This window comes from Saccostrea echinata, unplaced genomic scaffold, assembly GCF_033153115.1.
Source record: "Saccostrea echinata isolate AGI-Se365-2 ecotype Australia unplaced genomic scaffold, CSIRO_AGI_Sech_v1 ptg000009l, whole genome shotgun sequence".
In the NCBI taxonomy this organism is placed as follows: domain Eukaryota; kingdom Metazoa; phylum Mollusca; class Bivalvia; order Ostreida; family Ostreidae; genus Saccostrea; species Saccostrea echinata.
In genome coordinates, this window is record NW_026889758.1 from 50,230,656 (window position 1) to 50,248,247 (window position 17,592).

General features: G+C 33.3%; 1 protein-coding gene across 8 annotated transcripts; it reads left to right on the forward strand.

Moving 5' to 3' along the window:
* Positions 1 to 3,174: 3,174 nt before the first annotated feature.
* LOC133183015 (secretory carrier-associated membrane protein 1-like) lies at positions 3,175 to 17,246 on the forward strand. Of its 8 annotated transcripts, none has more exons than XM_061317926.1 (10): positions 3,175 to 3,366; positions 3,763 to 3,867; positions 3,987 to 4,037; positions 4,454 to 4,681; positions 5,411 to 5,477; positions 8,497 to 8,625; positions 8,772 to 8,931; positions 10,318 to 10,416; positions 11,614 to 11,755; positions 15,212 to 17,246. In XM_061317926.1, the coding sequence occupies exons 1-10, from the start codon at positions 3,310 to 3,312 to the stop codon at positions 15,374 to 15,376; spliced, it is 1,203 nt and encodes a 400-aa protein (XP_061173910.1). In that variant the 5' UTR covers positions 3,175 to 3,309; the 3' UTR covers positions 15,377 to 17,246. The 8 variants fall into 8 exon arrangements, with proteins under 8 accessions (XP_061173910.1, XP_061173912.1, XP_061173909.1 ...); XM_061317928.1 differs by lacking the exon at positions 11,614 to 11,755 and adding an exon at positions 13,992 to 14,109; XM_061317925.1 differs by lacking the exon at positions 10,318 to 10,416 and adding an exon at positions 10,548 to 10,646.
* Positions 17,247 to 17,592: the final 346 nt, after the last annotated feature.

The window sequence follows — 17,592 nt, forward strand, 5'->3', positions numbered from 1 at the left end:
TAGTCTCGTTTTAGACAACTCAGCCCCTCTAGCCCAATTTAGGGCTTGAGTAAAAAACCTGCACTTCTTATGAAACTGGTGTATAGTTCTAAACTTCTTCATTTCCGTAGCAAATACTGATACCCAGTCTACGTGATCTAAGCGTCTCTAGCAAACGGTGCACACACCTGTGCTTGCAAGACCAAATAGCCTAGGTCTACACACGTGCGAAGCTCCTTTCAGACGAGCTCGGAACATTACGTTGCTTTGCCGAGAGGTTACGATTGCAGGTGTTTAACCATAATAACCATTCCGTTATTCATTAAAAGAGAGAAAAAAAAAACACAGTTAATGATTAACATATCCATTCAAAAGAAATTATAAGGCAATGAACGAACAATAATAATGACAGTAATATAACTGGTGAAAAGATTTATCATTATCAATCGAAGTATGACCTATATATTTTCGGGAAAAAGACTGAGGAGGCAGCGAGCGTAGGAATATGAAAACTTTTTATTTGCTTTTCCGGGGAAAAGATGATTTTCTTAAAATCTTTTTACGTTAATTTTGTTTTCTTTAACGTATTAAATATACATCATTATTCTTAACATTTGTTGTAATCTTGTATCTACTGATCATGAATGGAACTATTTTCGTCGGAGCAATTGTGTGAAGAGTACCTGACTTTAGTAATATATCTTGAATAGATAATATGCACTGATCGAATATATTAATAAAATTGAAATGATTCAGCGCAGAGCAGCCCGGTATGTCCACAATAGATATCACATCATCTCGTCCGTAACCGAGATGCTCAGTCAGCTGAATGACCATCACTAAACAGCTAGATGAGCGGCGAAGGATAGTTAGCCTCAGTGTCAAGTACAAGCTGGTTAACAACAGAGTTCAGATTGACACTAGCCAGAAACTTAGAATCCAAGACAGAACATCTAGAAACAACAATATATTGGCATTTCAAAACCTTCATGCCGAACTTCAGTGAGGAAGGAATCATTCTACCCACGTACCATCGAGAAGTGGAACGCCCTATCCACCTCTACTGGGATGGCCCAGAGCCTTGACTGCTTCAAGGCTCTTCTCCGTCAATAAGTCCCCAGCCTATTGTTTTTTTTAAACTCACCTGTTAATAGACTATCACAATTTTATTATTTTTTTTTAACATGCGCACACCTAGTAGCATAATAGTCAGAATTTTGAAGGTGGTCGCTTACCGGTAGAAAATAGAAATTTTGGGATATGAATTGTACTAGCTCTGTGCCAAGTTTCAAGTGAGTTGAGCCGGGTTGATTTTTTTAAAAAATTGATTTTTACATTACACATAAAGGAATGTATAGCAAAATAAAAAGTACCGTAGTTTGTGCCCTATAAACGGAGGTAGACATTCTTTTGTGTTATATGTATTATTTAGAGAACGAGACAGGTACTGTATCGTTGATACAAATTTGGGGTGGACGAGTGCGTAGTACGAGTCTCCACCCCCAAATTTGTATCTACGATACAGAACCTGTCTCGTTCTCTAAATGATTTGCGACACGATCAATAAAAAAAAAAGCACCGCCTACTTCATACCTGTGCAGCATCCAAACTTCGCCCGCAAAGTTCGTTTGTTCTTTCTGTAGATGAGGCCTCGACGGGGAGTATACATCCGGAGTATATATATATTTTCACGGACAACGTAAGATTTAGTCAGATTAGTTTTGACAACGGGGTAGACGTAACAGACTCGAAGTCAGTCTTAATTGATAAGGTGGACGATTTAATCTTGTTGTAAATGCATATGGAGATTGATCCGAATTTATTTCAGGGGTCTTAAAATCTCAGTTAACTATAGATACACATACAGGCGATACAGACAGTTTTTCGATGGACTTTGATGTTACGGATTTTTATTTTCTTATTGAAATGCGACATTAAAAACGAAGTGAAAGAGATGTGCGGCAGTCGTCAGCGATAAGGATTTAAGATGAAATTAAAAAAAAAATCCTGAAAAATAGACTTGATTGAGTTTACACGAGAAGAGTGGAAAATGGGGGAGGGGTGCGAATTTCACGTAATGTATGCTGCATCCGCGAACCCATTGGCTTTACTATTTTGAAGGGGACACAAAAAAGCAGTGAAAGCAAACAGGTTTTCAGGAATTTCTCTAACATAGGATGTTTTCCATAATTGCGAATTTTCCTTTTCGTTTGGATCGAAATAACGTGTAGATTCTGTGTGGAATAATTTTTTAAAAGTGATTGAGAAATTTTGACATTTTACATTCCTAAGGAAATATTTCTTCAAAATTTATGATCAGCATTTAGCATTTACTATTTGTACGTGCTTTTGATAAATTGAATCAGATTTATTTTTAGACCGTGCTGTATTTTAGATACAGAACAGTTGGCTAATACAAGACAGTATACAGAGCTAATACAGAACGGAAAGTAGCTCCGCCCACTGTATTTCCGTTCTGTATTGCTAATACAGAACAGCAAACTTCAAAGAAAAACACCGCAATCGTGTCACAAGAAACACCTGTTTGCGTGAAATTAGCCAGTTAACTGTAGCTCTCGTAATTAAATCCATACATATAATCAATGTAAGAGGAAAGAAAGCATGTATTGCTGTATATTTGATGCCGAAAATCGCTATTTCTGAAGATAGCTGATTCTAGATAAAATGGCAATCAAACTTTTTAGAAATTTTCAATTGGGGTCTTGACCACGTTGACTACGGTAACCTATAAAATATTGTGTCAATCCGAATTCTGATTTGAAGTTAAAACAAATATAATAGAATTCCACGTGCAAAATAGAAAAAAGAATGCCTTGAAGCAAAATAACAAATTATATCAGGAGGAATGAATGCCGTAAATGACATCCGAAGAATTAAAATCCCTGGCCTAAAAGTATATTTTGTCTGTTAGTTTATCTGTTGACAAATGTTAGCAAGTATACGGGGCCGAAAAGTTTATACATACTAGGTACATGAAACAAATGCAATTAAACCTTTACTATTTTTGATCAGTAATTCACGTTTTTTTTTTTTAAACATGCTGTCATAATCATACAGTAATTGGTGAGTAATCAAACGCACCAGATGTTCCTCTAGTGTTTTCTTAAAATCAAAACGAAAACTCTTGAAATTCACGAATGTATTCAAATGATGTAATTTCATGTGACTGTCCTTACTGCGCATGCTCCATTTATGCGGAAGCCGGGATTCTGCCATATCTCGAAGACAAGTCATCCCCCAAAACAAAAATTACAACGCATGTCTAAACACTAAGGATAAAACGTCTTTGTTTTCATTAATTTGCGAACCATGTCGGAAATAGATAGCAACCCCTTCGCTGATCCAGAAGCAGCAAATCCGTTTGCGGTAATTTATTCTAATAACATATTGATTAGGCTTAGCTTGAACACGTAATAAACAAAATCATATTTTTAAATCTCTCTTTTTTTTTAAATATATAAACATATTTGCAACAGTACGTTTGTCCTTTTTTATATCTCACGGATAGTTTAGGTTACTCCAAAAAAGAAAACACTGGGTTCATTAATCAATTAAACATAATCAGTGGGCGTGCTTGTAGTTTTTAGTTAGTCCTACTGTATTTAATATTTACAGATTAAAGCAACTTTAATCTCTCATTCATATTTCATTGAACTACTGTAATTAATTTATGATATATATTTGTGAATTGTCCATTGTTGTGAACTGTTCTTTACAATGATTTAATGTAATGTTTCAATTTGAAAAAAAAAATATGCACAGGATCCCTCAGTCCAACAAGCAAGAGGTGGTCAGCAAACAGGAACAGGGGCAGTTGATGACTATAATCCATTTGCGGAGGGAAACCAGACAAGACCTACAGCAGGGGTGTGTATTATATGATTTCGGACTTTTAAGAATACATGTCTAAAAAAATAAAACAATTTATATACACATCACTAAAACTCTTTAGATGAAACAATTATTTGTCTTGTTTCTTCTTACAGTCAATGAGTGATGAACCACTAATAAAAGGATCATATAATTCTTATTCTTCGGTATAAAATTGAAACACATGGGTTTTCCTTACTTATTTCTTGACCCATTCCCAATTATTTTTCCCAATTTTTACCATGTTATTCCCAATCAAGTTTCAAGTAAAAATACTTATGAGTTAACATTTCCAATTCTGTGGAACTTGGACCCATAATGGGAAAAAGGTCAGGGAAACCCATAAACCCAAACTCACTTTTGTATAGTCTGAAAAAAAAAATGAAACAGGATATGTCTTTGCTTTTAGAAATCTATTGCAGACTTTGTTGCAAAGACCCATGCACACACACACACACATAAAATTATACCTGATGCACAAAATAGCACTTGCACAGTTCTCAAAGTATATAGCTAGTTTCTGAATTAAAAGTCAAACAAGTTGCTTTATTAGTGTATGCATGAGATTTTAATATTTTCCCAGCAAACAATACCACCCCCACAACCAGCTCAGACCCAACCAGCAATAATGCAGCCATCAAATGAACCTCCTCCATACTCAGAGAGTTCAGCCCAGAGAGTTGACACAGCAGACCTACAGAAAAGGCAAGAGGTAATGGCATATGCTTTAAACACTTCAAATGAACCTCCTCCATACTCAGAGGTTTCAGCCCAGAGAGTTGACACAACAGATCTACAGAAAAGACAAGAGGTAATGGAATATGCTTTAAAATAGATGACCCCTCAAAACCTGGTGATTCATACCAATATGGGTAAAAAAAGTGTGATAATAAGTGGTCACACATAATTTTAGGAATTTTTACAGTTGAAGAATAAGGTCACACTAAGACTGTTATAGACAATATATTCCTTACAATACAATGATTAATCTGTGTTTTTGTCTGTAATAGAGACAGGGTTGCAAATAACATTTAAAACTTAATGGGCCATATGGGCCCCCAACTTAACATGTTCTACTAGTGAGTCCACATTAATATTTTGGGGTCCATGAATTTTCTGTCCACGGAGTTAAAAAAAAAATCTCAATCTTTTCATGTCATGATCTCGTCAATGTGTAATTTGCCTTCTACAATCTTTTATTTTCCTGCAAATTTTGACAACCCTTGTATAAAATTCCATCTTTTCCTTTACTCTGAGACCTCACGTAGTCATAACATTGACACAATTCAGGGTCAAGAAAATGTTTTGTTGGAAAGAAACGGTGAATTTCACTGAAAGTGCCATTTAATAGTAGAATTAAACCGTGGTTGGGTTCTGGAAAAGTTCCAATAAAATTTTTACTCACCATATGGGCGATAAGATCCTAAAGAGTTTGTCACCCACAGACAAAATTACTCGCATTTTTCAAGTGGGTGAGTGGTTATTGCAACCCTGAGACATGCAACTTACCATTTTATATCACAATTAAAATGTTTTGTAGGAATTGGAAAAAAAAGCTGCAGAGCTACAAAGGAAAGAACAGGAGATGAGAAATATGCAGTACAATGGCAAGTATTGACTGTATGAAACTCCTGTTTGCCCAAATACAACATGCCAGTAACTTTTAAGTAGGACTTGACAAATTACATAGGGCTATTCCAGTTTCCAGGAAAGATGTTATTTTGATTTCATATTGATGAAGGCTTGTTATTATGTTTTTTCTCTGTAAGAGGGCAAGCTTACAGATTCGGTTCATTCATTATTCATCATGAGGGAGTTTATTCGCTTTAAAGGGTTTTTATCACATCTCAAAATTTTTTGATATGACAAAGTTTACATGCTATTAAAATCATATATTTAAAAATCTTTGCTAGAAAATTAATATTTTTGATGTTTCAGTGATTCAAAGTTTGAATTTCTCAATATGCATATTTTGATCGTCGATGTTACGTGCCATTGCTCTGACGTCATAGGTGTCAATCCTGGTCAAGCGAAGTACTTATTGTGTATACAAAAGGGCTCATTTGTTGTGTCTATTAAACCTGTTAGAAAATAATTAAGTGATAATTGAATAATTGACAGCTTGTAAGGTATAATTTATGGCTTTATGATGCACAAGAAAGGTTTTAGGAAGAATTTTTTCCCCACATTTCCTGGACTTGGTCGAGAGATGAAAGGGGGGTCTTTTTTTGCAAATGCGATGGCGATTATCTCCATTCAGAACAAATCATTATACACGATCTATCACGAATTTTTTTCTGTCCTATAAAATATTTTGAGGAAAGATACTTAAAAAAAAATAAGTGACAATCACGCATTTTTTAAAAAGTCGCAGAGAATCTAGTAGGAATGTTGTGAACTTCGTAATGGCGTACGGCGCCATTGAAGAAGTGTCATTTCTAGTACATGATATTCACTGCTAGAACAGATAGAAGATATACAGGATTTATTTATTTTTGATTAATTAAAATAATAATGAAGGAGAATTTAAAATTCCCATATTTATAAATGTTTACTAAGTTAAACTTTAGTAATTCGTTCTATTTAGTTGAAGTCCCGAGTTGTCAACAGCTTTGTCTTCGGTGACCTCTCACTAATTGTCGGTATATTTTCTGGTTTTTCTCTCTGGTAGACGTTCATACCTAAAAGATTGACCGTCCATAACCAAAGAAATATAGTCGATGTCAAAATTTCAACCGGCCATACTGTGTATTCTATTTATTTAGCGTAAAAATCTATCCAGTATGTTTTTTCTTACAATAAGCTTTACGCGTTCTTTTGACCATTGACACCTATGACGTTTCAGTACCAAGTGACCCCTATCTAATTAGTGGAAATTTTTACTCTGAGGACCCTATATAACGGAGGTTTTATCGTCTAATTACGGCCGTTTTCAACATTATTTCATAATTAAACGATAATTATATGTTTCAAGAATATATTAGTGTTTCATTTTTAAGAAATTTAGATACGTGATAAAAACCCTTCAAGCCACAAGATAATACCATTTAGCCTTTTAGAAAACCCAATAATTCATAGATGTTACAACCCTGTATAAATGAACAGAAACTGCTAATTTGTTACAGGTGCTCTGTATTTGGAAAATAATGCCAATAAAGCTATCTTTAAAAAATGTTCAGTTTGCCCTCTCCTGACTGACAAAGAATTGCCCAACTCAAACTTCTTAAACCTCTAGGAAATTAATTATATTTAAGGCCCGTCATGAATATGGCCGGAGCATATAGAGTTTGTCATTTCCATCTTTCCATCCTTCTGTCCTTCCGTTGCGCTTTGCATTTAGCTAAGTTCAAAGCTCAGTGTCAAAGAAACTATTCAAGATATATTTATCAAACTTCATATGTTGATAGATATTGATGAGAGTTATTCAACTTTTTTTTTACCTTTCTTTTGACCTTAACCTCACTTCTATTTAATTAGTATTTAGCTCAGTTTTAAAGACACTATTCAAAACAGTGTATTCAAACTTCATATACTGATGCATACTGATGTTAACTTTTCAACTGCTTTAATATTTTTTGACCTTGACCTTTCCTTTGACCTTGACCTCAATTTTCTTATATTAGTGTTTAGCTCAGTTTTAAATAAACAATTCAAGATACTTTTTTATCCAACTTCATATGCTGATACATACTGACGAAAGCTATCAACTGCATCAACATTTTTTGACCTTGATTTTTCCTTTGACCTTGACTTTACCTCTCTTAAATAAGTGTTTAGCTCAGTTTTAAATAAACTATTCAGGATAGTGTTATCAATCTTCATATGCTGATACAAACTGAAGTTAGCTATTCAACTGCATTAATATTTCTTGACCTTTACTCTTTCTTTGACCTTGACCTCACTTTTCTCTAATTAGTGTGTAGCTCAGTTTTAAAGAAATATTCAAGATAGTGTTCACAAACTTCATATGATAATGCATTCTGATTTTAGCTTTTCAACTGCATCAACATTTTTTTGACCTTGACCTTTCCTTTGATCTTTACCTCCCTTTTCTTAAATTAGTGTTTAGCTCAGTTTTATATAAATCATTCAAGATATATTTTATCCAACTTCATATGCTGATACATACTGATGGAAGCTATTCAACTGCATCAACATTTTTTGACCTTGACTTTTCCTTTGACCTTGACCTCATCTTTCTTAAATTAGTGTTTAGCTCAGACAGACATCAAACTTAGTATGCTGGTTATCCCTCCTGAGAAAATTTTGAGGTCACAAACTCAGTATCAAACAATATAGACACAAGACTTAGGAAGATATTCTCAGGTCAATTTCTTGAGAACCTTTTTCTTTATAGACATCAGTTTTAGTATACTGATACCCTCTAAGAAGTACTTTACCCCTAATGATATTGAGGTCTGATAAAGATCAAACTTAGTATGTTTGCCCTGTCTAGAAGATGACCTATTGTTTTCACTATCATTACAGACATTCTAAATTTAAAGTTGTTCCCTTTTTAAAATTACACATTGGGGATGGGGCTTATATGTTTCTCAAACATTTCTTATATTCTTAATATCAGCGATTAAACTTTTAGCTTATTTGTGTTTCACTTTTACTTTCTAGAGCGAGCAAACAACTGGCCACCACTTCCAAAGTTTTGTCCTGTTGGACCCTGTTTCTACCAAGACTTCAGTGTTGATATTCCTATGGAATTCCAGAGAACAGTTAAATTTGTATACTATTTATGGTTATGTAAGTTGAATTTATTGTGTTTATTTTTAAACATTGAAAAAAAGTTGTTAGTATAAAAGAGATTATTAATGCCTGCCCTGCTAAGGTACATGTACATTCTTTCTCTTTTGACTTTGAAAGGTAATATTTATTTTGTTCTGTTTCAGTCTATGTAATAGTTCTTTTTCTCAACATCTGGGCCAGTTTGGCGTATTTCATTGCTGATTCTGATGGAGGAGCCACTTTCGGCATGTCAATAGTGTGGTTTGTCCTGTTCACTCCTTGTTCATTTATATGTTGGTATAGACCCCTGTACAAAGCATTCAGGTAAATTATGTTTACTATTCCAATGTCAGTCACACTTTGTATAAAAAAAAAAACAAAAACAAAAAACACTTTACAGTTTACAGTTTGTGTCTTGTGAGATGGGGAGGGGTATATTACCTGACACTAGTTACAAAGCCATTTAGTGATCTATATCTGGTGGGGGAATTATACAATGTGAATGATCAGAAACACATTTTTAAAAGTCTTGTTGCACATGTTTTAAAGAAGAAATATATATGTATGGCATATATTAGGGATGCACAATTTTTTTCGTATACCGGTAAATCATGATATTTTAATTCATGATAAGTATCAGGATATGGAGACTTTCATTTGTTATTATAAATTCTGGAAAAAAATCTTTTATTTTTTTTAATTACAATTATCGGAAGATTGAAAAATGTTGTTAAAAAAAGGCATCCTAACAATGAAATTATTAAGAATTTGGTTTCTTTCTTGTATCCCTCAACCAAATTGATAAAGTTTTGGTAGTTTAAACATCATTAAGTTCCATGTGATTTAACTCTGAGCTAATGATCAGATCAACTACATTGTTGTATTGTTTATGGGATGCAAGCATAGAAATGGTTGTAAATGTCTTAATATACATCATCCTGTGTTCAACCATTTATGGATTGAACTTTGTGACCCCAGTGCTGGGGATGAACCGTTTTCATTGACAATAAAGCCTACTAATTTTTTGTTCAATTTTATTTTAAGAAAATTAAAAATATAGATGAAAAAAAAAATATATATAGTTAGGTTTTCATAGCATTATATTTGTAAGAAAAATTATGGAGAGTAGTTTAAATCATAATTAAAAATACTTGCAAAAATGTCCTGATATTTATCGTGATATTTTTGAAAAATCATGATATACCGTGATGCAAAATTCTTGATGATACCCATCCCTAGCATAGATGTACCACATATTGGTTAAGGCATTTATGTGTACATTCAAATCAATTTGTCTTCTAGTATATGATATTACTTGGGCTATATTCCCAAGATGTTATATTGTTGACAGCTTTACATGTTTCTACATCATTGTATCTTGCACTGCTGAAATCTGCATACCTTCCCAAATCCATCCCCCTAAAATATCCATTTTTGTCACAAATCATCCAATTGCAAATAGCAGCACAACACAAAATTTCAAAGCATTAAGTCTATGTATCAGTTGTAAATTGTTATGTTTATGAATTTCAAGATGTTCACTTTTCCAACTTGTTTTATTTTATTTGAGCTTTGATGCTAGGAAAGCATATTTCTTTAATAGAAACTTGAATATTTTGATATAAAAAGTAAATTTTTAAAAAAAATTTTAATCAGTGAAAAATATTATCTTTGGAACTACTTTGTTAAGGCTTTCATTCTGTTTTCCAGATCAGACAGTTCATTCAGCTTTTTTGTATTTTTCTTCAATTTCTTCTTCCAAGCCATTTGTTGTGTAGTCATGTTAATAGGGATAACAGATTTCACAGTGTAAGTATTCCAATTCACCCAAAGCTCTAGGTCTTGCACAATTTCTAGAACCACTCCACTCCTCCACTGTGCAGGATCTAGAGAAATTATTGACAAAAACATTGACCTATTGACCTTTGTTTTATTTTCAGAAGTGACAGCTCCTTCAACTTCTTTGTGTTTTTCTTTATATTTTTTTTCCAATTTATCTGTACGATAATTCAGTGTCTAGGAGTCACAGGCTACACAGTGTAAGTATGAGTCTATCTAAGTGTAAAACACATGCAGGGTTGTTATACAATTTGAAAATGAGCAAAGTAGCTCTGAAGGTTTGTATTATTTAACATAAGTGTTGAAAAATTGACTGCAAATTTCTATATGTAGTATTTTAATAATTGTTGCAAATTTTGGAAATGTCTGTTGTCAGGGTTTTAAGATTACCGATAGTGTTGGCCATAGACTTGATATTGCAGTGTATAGACAAAATCAGTTGACATTTGAACAAGGCAGTCAGAATGAATAAATACTGTTTATGATAAGGCAGAAAACTGTATAAAATCCTGCATTGGTCTGATTTTTGTCCCTCATTTTCCTTGTTAATTTATATTAAGTGGTAGGATGATTTGTATTTATTAAATAACAATGTATTATACTTTGTATTTTATTTCAATAGTACCTTAATATTGTAAGAATGCTGTTAAAAAAGGGAAAACACGAGTTAAGATTTTGGGTTAGGTGACGTAATTTAAAAAACTACTCCTAGTCTGCGATGATTCAAAAATGAAAACAAAGATTTTGAATCGTGTAAACGTGTATATAAGGTATGAGGCAGTTTTTATTATTTTAAATCAAAACATTAGTGCCTTTCTAAACTTCATAGAAGTAAGATTAATTTTGACTGCCGTACTAGAAACAGTCATAATATGTTTATTTTTTTGAAAAAAAAATTTATTGAGTTTTTCGGGTCTATGTTCCATGTGCCTTACTGCATCCCAGTTAAAACTGAATCTCTGTGTTTGGTCCAGTTAAAACTGAATCTCAGTGATTGGTCCACTTAAAAGTGAGTATCTGTGATTGGTCCAATTAAAATTGAATCTCAGTGATTGGTCCAATTAAAACTGAATCTCAGCAATTGGTACAGATGTTATTGATTTTTATTTTATGATAATCATACTTTAATGCCGATTTTGATTTGCTAATACCTGATTTCAATTTCAGTGGCATCATCAATGGCCTCACCATGACTGGATACAAAAACAGTGGGAAGGGGGTCAGCCACGTAGGTGTGGCACTGGTCATGATATTTGTTGGCCTGATGTTTGGCCTTCTTGCCTTGTTAGATTTTATCATGTTGGTCAAGGTATAGCATCCCAAATCATATGTTTTCTGTTATTTGCATGTTCAAATTATTTTGCTTGGCATTTTGTGTTTTCAAATACTGCATGTGGGGGTTTGCCTTATAACATTCAGAAGAAATAAGCCTCTACAGCACTCTCCATATAAAACCACTTGTATTTAAGACCCTCTAATGAATATACATATGTACCTATCATGCATATTCAGCTTTGAATTTCTCCATCAAAAAAATTCCAAGCTATTTTATTTTTAGATTTTTTAATCTATATGTACATAAGGGGCATTCCATGTAAGGTTAACTTAATACAGAGATCAACTTATCGTAGCCCGATTAACCCACAATACTATAAATGTATTTATATTTAGTGTGCACAAAGTTTAATGGAAATTGAATTTTCAGCAGATTAGTGTAGATTTAATTTAGCACATTTCTGATTGTATATGTGTATATATATATATATATATATATATATATGCGTGACGTAGCAATGTTCTAGTACTTGATTTAACAGAAGTTGCTTTCTGCCAAAGGTGCTGAATAGAATACACAGCAAAATGTAATACTTTTACAGTAATCAACCCCACTCGAATTCTTTTGTGGGTACCTTTCATATTACATTACTGAGAAAAAAAAAAATAACACCATGGTTAATTCTGGTTTAAGTTGACCCAAAATAAGGTTGTGAATTAGCTTATGATAATATCATATAAACCCAGATTTACATGAGCTGACCCTTTTTAACAATGTAGCATGATCTGCCCTAAAATGATATATTTGTCCTTAAATATGTCACACAAGTGTTATAATAAAGCAATTGATTACTTTTAAATCTTTTATCCTTTTAAAGTAAGAGGCTAGATATTCTTTTATAGATCAGTTTTCCAGATGAAGTGTTGATGAGTTTTCAGAATTTTTTTGTCTTTTTAGCTCACCTAAACTAAAGGATCAAGAGAGCTTTCTGATCACAAAGTGTCCAGTGTCTATCTGTCCATTGTATTTTGTCTGTAAACCTCTCTCATTTTCAACTTCTTTTTAAGAGACAATGGACCCATTTCAACCAATCTTGCCACAAAGGATCCATGTGAGAACCCCTTCTCACATGGATCTTGAAAGAAGTTTTGGGAAAGAAGTTTTGCTGTTCATTTGAACTAACATGAATCCCCATTCAAGAAGAGATGATTAAGAAATAAAAATTTTGAGGGTCTTCTTCACGAGAAGCTAGGATAGAGCCATTTTAGTCGGTTAAAGTTATATAAAGCCATGTGTAGGAAAAATGTCAAGAAAATGGGGTCAATTACTGATACTCATATTGTTACACACATGTACAAGCATCGTCATGCAGGGTGGGGCCTCAATAAGAGGTCAAAATTTAATATGAAATATTTAAGAGAAAAAAATTAAAAGCTTCTCAAGAGGTAGTCAAATAGTCAAGCATCATAATGTCATGTAGATGCATATACATGTATATACTACATGTAATTGTTATCTAGCGACAAGCACTGCATCATGATTGGGAAGCAAAGTTTTATATAGAAACATGTAGACATTCACAAGGGGAAAATAAGTTGTAATTTGTAAAAATAACAACAAGCCTCAATATACTGTAAATTCAAATGCTCATATTTGGAGATCACAAAAAGGGATATCATTTAGCTGCATATTTTTATCAGGAAGTTAATGTTGACTCAGGTGAGCATTGTGGCCTGTGAACCTTTCGTTTTCAAGTTATCGAGGGTTAAATGAAGTTATTCTTTTTACTCTTTTTTTTTTAAGAATAAATTTCAGTAAATGTTTAAGTAATAAATGTCTGCAAGACATTGCTTGTCTAGTTTAACTGCCAAATTCATTCAAGATAGAGAAGTTGTTAACCTGTTTTAATAAAAACATAAAGCAAGGTAGATATTTTCATTATTTTCCTGGTAGGTAATATCCCTGCATGTCTGCACATATACCATTATTATTACGTTGTGGGTAGAAGGGTTGAAGGTCGACAGGAGTGGTTTTAGTCTTCGTCCCATATTTTTTGCTTCCCACTGCCATTGGATGTTGCCATTGAATGTAATCAGGTTGCCAGCAAATCAATCAAATGAGGTCATCTGATTTGACAACCACAGAGCCAATCAGATTAAAGATTGAAAAAAATCTCAAAAAGAGTCCAGGTTGTTGGCATCAGATGGAATCATTCGGTGAAGTGTAGCTTAGTTTGTGTTTGTACATGTCTTGATTGCATACTTTGTAGGGGATGGATTAATTCTCTGTCGACTATTGGTAAAAGTACTGGAGCTGGAGCTTTCATGCTCTTCATCTCCCTCTTCTTTTCAATCTGTGCTGTGCTTATGATAGTCATGTTACTTAAGGTTTGTATATAGAGAACAAATTTATCATTGTGCTACATGTAATGTAGAAGCTAATATATCCTTTAGAAATGTCACTTTGTAGAAGATAGCTAATCCTGTGGGTTGAATAATTTGATCTATATGTTTAACTCATCAAATAACAATTTGAAATTTAAAAAAGACAGATTATCATACAATGCTTAAACTTTGTTCTGTTATATTTTCCACTTTTCTTTTTTTTTTTTACTAACTCTTAATTTGCAAAGATGCTTATATATCTCTACATTTCTTAAAATGCATGCAAAATGCATACAAGTTAATAGTATTTTTATTTTTGTATTGAAATAAAAATTGGTTCTGTATTGATTTTCTCCATTGAGTATTTCTGTATTTCATGTTTCTAAGATAATGGATTTTTAGTTCACCTCAACGAAGTTGGGGGAGCTTATGTAATACCCTCTGCATCTGCGTCCATGGTTAAAAGTTTTTGGAGCAGATTTCTTTTCAAGTACTTCTATGCCCTATATCAATCAGAGGTGCATTAGGATGCCTCTAGTGTTTCATTGTACCAGTCAAGGTTTCAGATGCTGCAATTTCAGCTAAAGAATAACCAGTTTAATGTTTTTAGAGCAGGTTAGAGTTTTTGGAGCAGATCTCGTTTCAAAGTAACTATAATTCCTATGTTGACCAAACTTGTGTGGATGATACATCTAAGGATGCACACTACCAGGCTTGCTTCGGATATTGGATCTGAACTACATTTTTCGGATGAGTGACCAGGTTAAAGTTTTTGGAGCAGGTCCATTGCCAAGAAGCTATAAGGCCTATCTGAACCAAACTTGCATGGATGATGCATTAAGGGACGGACACTTTCAAACTTGCTTCGGATGCTGGATTTGACCAACATTTTCTGGATGAGTGACTAGTTTTAAGTTTTTAGATAAGTCCATTCCCAAGTAACTGCAAGTCCTATCAGACCAAAATTGCGTAAATGTTGCATCTAGGGATGCACACTACTAGATTATTAGTAGGACTTTGCCTTACTTAAAGATAACATTCGTTGAGGTAATCTCTGATTGTTTTTTCCTGTTTTCAGTACAGGAGATATTGTTTCTTCTTTCAGGTGCACAAAATCTATAGGAGCACAGGGGCCAGTTTTGACAAAGCTAAGCAGGAATTCTCCACTGGTGTTATGAAGAATGAGACTGTTCAGGGTGTAGCTGCTAATGCGGCTCAGGGCGCTGTCAAAGGCATGGCTAGTCAGTACGGATCCAATAACAAGTACTGAAAAAACCACATATGCCCTCGCCAAGGCCAATATTGAAATTGTAGGAAATTACATGTAGAGGTGTCATCGGAAGACTTATTCAATTTATATGAACTTAATGTGGTACTGAAGTATTTTAAGTTATGAAGTTACAATTATTTATATTATCATTTATTGTTGAATGGCAAAGACTTGATGTAGTCACATGTTTTGAATGTCCAAGTCATTTTTAGTAGCAGCCTGTGTTGATGTAAGGGAATTTCACCACATTCTTGTTTAGATATCGGGAGAAAGCCATGTAATGGATGTTGCTTATGCTTGCCCAGATGTAGAGAGAGAGAGAATGGAGATTAGCTTTAGTTTTATCATAACCTTTACATTTTTTTTAAAAAAAGAGAATTCCAGCACAGGTGTATAATTCATTGATATTGTCATGATTGGGTATTTAATTTTGTTTAAAGGAATTCCATTTCAAGCAAATGATCATTGATGTAAAACTTTGAAATATCAAGATTGCTTTATTTGTATCATTGAACAGAGAATAATTTCATCATGCTATTTGCCAGCTTGATTTTATATCAGAATTAGTGTAACATAAGGTGTGCCTATCCCTATTTTTGCCAGCTTGTGAAAACAGTGCTTCATTCCCCTACAAATGCATTGGTCTGTAAAATCGACATCGGGAAGTCCAGTAGTAATGTAACAATTTGTATGTACATGTTTGTTCTGGATTTTGAGTAATGGATGAGTACTGTATTTGATGTTTTAGGTAGAGGTAATCTTCGTAAATAGTTTATCATATAATTATTGATACATGTATAATTTTGGGGTGGGATTTAAGTCTTAGCATAGTCAAGAAGGTGTGCACTCAACATTTTTGAGAAATTCTGGTTTCTCTTAGTCATATTTTATCAATTTTATGTATATATATAAGATATCATGAAAGGCACTATAACTATATGAAGTTTATAGTTTTAAAAAGGCAAGCTTTTTCACGATATATGTTTTTCAAATTATGAAGGTCCAGTGATTGCCAAACTTTTCCTCCAATCCAATTCCTAATTGTGATTCAATGAAATTTGGACAATAAGATGTATCTGTGTACCTGTGTTTGTCATTCTGACTGTGTTTGATAGATCTTTGCCTGTGTTACAGATTTTTCCCAGCTCTTGTTGTGAAGGGAAGACTTCAACAATCATATCATCAGATTCTGTACATAATGTATTTGTTATACTTTGTTAATGATATTTCTTTTTTTTTCATCTCTTCTGTGTTGTACAACTTATTAATTTCTATTTTCTTACTCCACAAAACAAAGCAATGTTAAAATTGATTCATACAGCATGTATGTTACGAATTACTGATGAAGATAATTAATTAAGCATTTGTTGTTTGTTGGTCACAAAATACTATTGTTTAATTTCACTGATTTATCACTTAAAAGTTTTTAATTTTGCACTAATTTTGATCCATCACTAAAGACAAGTTTTAAAGAAATGAAGTGCGTATTTGTGTAGAAATTATGACTTGGAATGTGTTGATTTTTTGTGCACGGTCTCTCTGACCATTTGGTGTTTAAATGTTACGTTCATTAATCCCAAGTCACTAGTAAGTGCTATGTAGTTTGTTACAAATTATATTTACATCAATCTATTAAAGTTTAAAATGTGTCTAGAATTCTTTAAATATACCAAGATAATGTCAATCCAAACACATTCCAGAAGGGATATATCGAAATGAAACATGCTTAGTATAAGTGATGGAAAAATTAAATGATTATTAGTCACTGTCATCAGTAGTTGCATGTAATTGTTGTCGTTTTGTGGGTTAAAACCTGTAAAAGAATTGCGTACACTTTCTGTTACTAAGAATAAATATATTTAAAGCTGCAGTTTTTTTTTATTGATTTATGGATGTTTTCAACCACTTTTTTTGGGGGGGGGGGGGGTATTGATATCGGTAGATCTTGCAGTATAAGACAAAACAAGTCACCATTGCAAACACACAGGAAAAGAAGTGTTTGTTTATTAGTTTTTCATGAATCAGATACAGAAACTAATTTTGTAAATATCTTTAACAAAAGTCCAGAGGTGTCCCAAAGTAGCATTTTCGTCTGCATACTCATCTGAATTAGCATGTCGATAAGTATTGTGTAATTTATGGACAGAAGTGACCAAGGCATTGCCCCAAGCTTAGGCTCTTATCTGATGATAACGTTTAACAAAAGGCATTTACAT